Below are 2,133 nucleotides of genomic sequence, written 5' to 3' on the forward strand. Positions count from 1 at the left end.
AGTAGTCAGTCGGTGTGCTTTAGGCAACGTACGATGTTTGAGTCGTTTGCAGACATCAAATCATATGACAGTAAGAGTTAATTTTTTAATTCATAACTATAAAAGTATAACAAATGGTCTAAATTGTTTTAGAAGGAGGATCTAAGACACGTTCAATAACCAACGCGCTGGTCTACATGCTGGCAAAGGACAACATGCCATTAAATACAACTGAGAAAGAAGGATTTATTCACTTTATGCAAAAAGCGGCACCCATGTACAAAATTCCTTCTAGGACAACAATAACAAATTTAATTAAAACGAAATATGAAGTATTATCAGGGTTAGTGAAAACTAAACTTAGTCAAATTGAATTTTTAACCATTACCACAGATATTTGGACAGACACTGTTAATACTAAAAGTTATTTGGGTATGACTGTTCATTTTTTAAATATTTCTAATGTTGCGTTAGATAGTGTGACGATAGGTGTCCTGGAGCTTTCCGCCAGCCACACTGCTAATAATATATCGATGTGGTTTGAACAACTTATTGAGGAGTGGGGTATCAAAAAAAGTCAGGTTTTCACTGTTGTTACAGATAATGGGGCGAATATATTATCTGCAGTTAAAAAAACCTTTTCACAAGAAAAGCATTTGCCATGTTTTGCCCACACGTTAAACTTAGTGTCTGAGCGGGCATTAGAAAATCTCTCTGATGTACAAGTTCTTATAAATAAGATAAAATCTGTTGTGACTTATTTCAAACATTCTGTAGCTGCTAGTGATGAACTTAAAAAATTATGTAATTTTAAGCTGAAGCAGTCTGTCCCCACTCGTTGGAACTCCATCTATTACATGATAGAAAGATTTATCTTATGTTCTAATTATATAGCTTCTGTTTTGATTAACATGCGTGGGGGTCCTACAATGGTAACAGCTGATGAAATTGATTTGGCAAAAGAAATGTTATCAGTATTGAGGCCGATGGAAGTGGCAACAAAAGAGTTATGTGGCCAGAAATATGTGACTGGCAGCAAAGTAATCCCTTTAATTAATTGTCTCATTAAAAAAACTGAGAGTATAAATTTATCGAATCCAATTGCTTTAACGCTAAAGCAGGCCATGTTAGACAATTTATATAAACGTTTTGGTAGGATGGAAGAAATAAGTTTGTTAAGTGTTGCCACTATCCTTGATCCCAGATTTAAAACGATTCATTTAAATAATCCTAACACGAGTGCAAGGGCTATTAGGTTGATTAAAAATAAAATTACTGAGATCAAAAATAGTTCTGATGATACTAACTCCTCCTCATGCCATGGCTCTAGTGATGATGATGGTGATCGGCATGATAATTTGTGGTCAGTTCACACTGAGCTGGTTACAAAAAAAGCTGCTGCAAAAACTTCTGAACAGTCTGAAGAGCGTATTCCCACAGACCTTAAGCATTATTTAAGCCAACCCACGATAAACTTAGGTGAAGATATTCTCAAATATTGGGACCAAAATGGTAGTATGTACCCTTACCTAAAAAAAATTGTACTCCCCTATTTATCTGTTGTTGCAACTTCCGTCCCTTCAGAACGTTTATTTTCGAAGGCTGGCAACATAATGACTGAAAAAAGAAATAGATTGAAAGGAGAGAAATTACAACAACTATTATTTCTGAGCTCCCTCGATTTTAATGACTGGCACTTAGAATAATTAAAAACTTATTTTTATTGTATATATTGTATATTCAATGTAGGCTGTACGGTTTAGTATATTATTTGTAAATATGTATATAAGTATATTGTTATTATCTGTGTCACCTACAGTGTGTATATTATTTGTAAATATGTATATAAGTATATTGTTATTATCTGTGTCACCTACAGTGTGTATATTATTTGTAAATATGTATATAAGTATATTGTTATTATCTGTGTCACCTACAGTTTGTATATTATTTGTAAATATGTAATCATCTGTATATTTATCTTGTATATTACCTGTAAAAATGTACAAAACATTTAATGAATCAATAGTGAGCCAATGGTCATTTACACAAGATTTAGTGAACCATTACATTTTATAAATTGTTATTATCTGTATCACCTACAGTTTGTATATTATTTGTAAATATGTATATAAGTATATTTTTATTATTTGT

General features: G+C 32.3%; 1 protein-coding gene across 1 annotated transcript; it reads left to right on the plus strand.

Annotated features, from left to right (window-relative positions):
* The first annotated feature begins 33 nt into the window (after positions 1-33).
* LOC100569028 (zinc finger BED domain-containing protein 1-like) lies at positions 34-1,685 on the plus strand. Its single transcript, XM_003248536.1, has 2 exons — positions 34-70; positions 133-1,685. The coding sequence occupies exons 1-2, from the start codon at positions 34-36 to the stop codon at positions 1,683-1,685; spliced, it is 1,590 nt and encodes a 529-aa protein (XP_003248584.1).
* Positions 1,686-2,133: the final 448 nt, after the last annotated feature.

The sequence above is a fragment of the Acyrthosiphon pisum genome, unplaced genomic scaffold (genome assembly GCF_005508785.2).
Source record: "Acyrthosiphon pisum isolate AL4f unplaced genomic scaffold, pea_aphid_22Mar2018_4r6ur Scaffold_2196;HRSCAF=2714, whole genome shotgun sequence".
In the NCBI taxonomy this organism is placed as follows: domain Eukaryota; kingdom Metazoa; phylum Arthropoda; class Insecta; order Hemiptera; family Aphididae; genus Acyrthosiphon; species Acyrthosiphon pisum.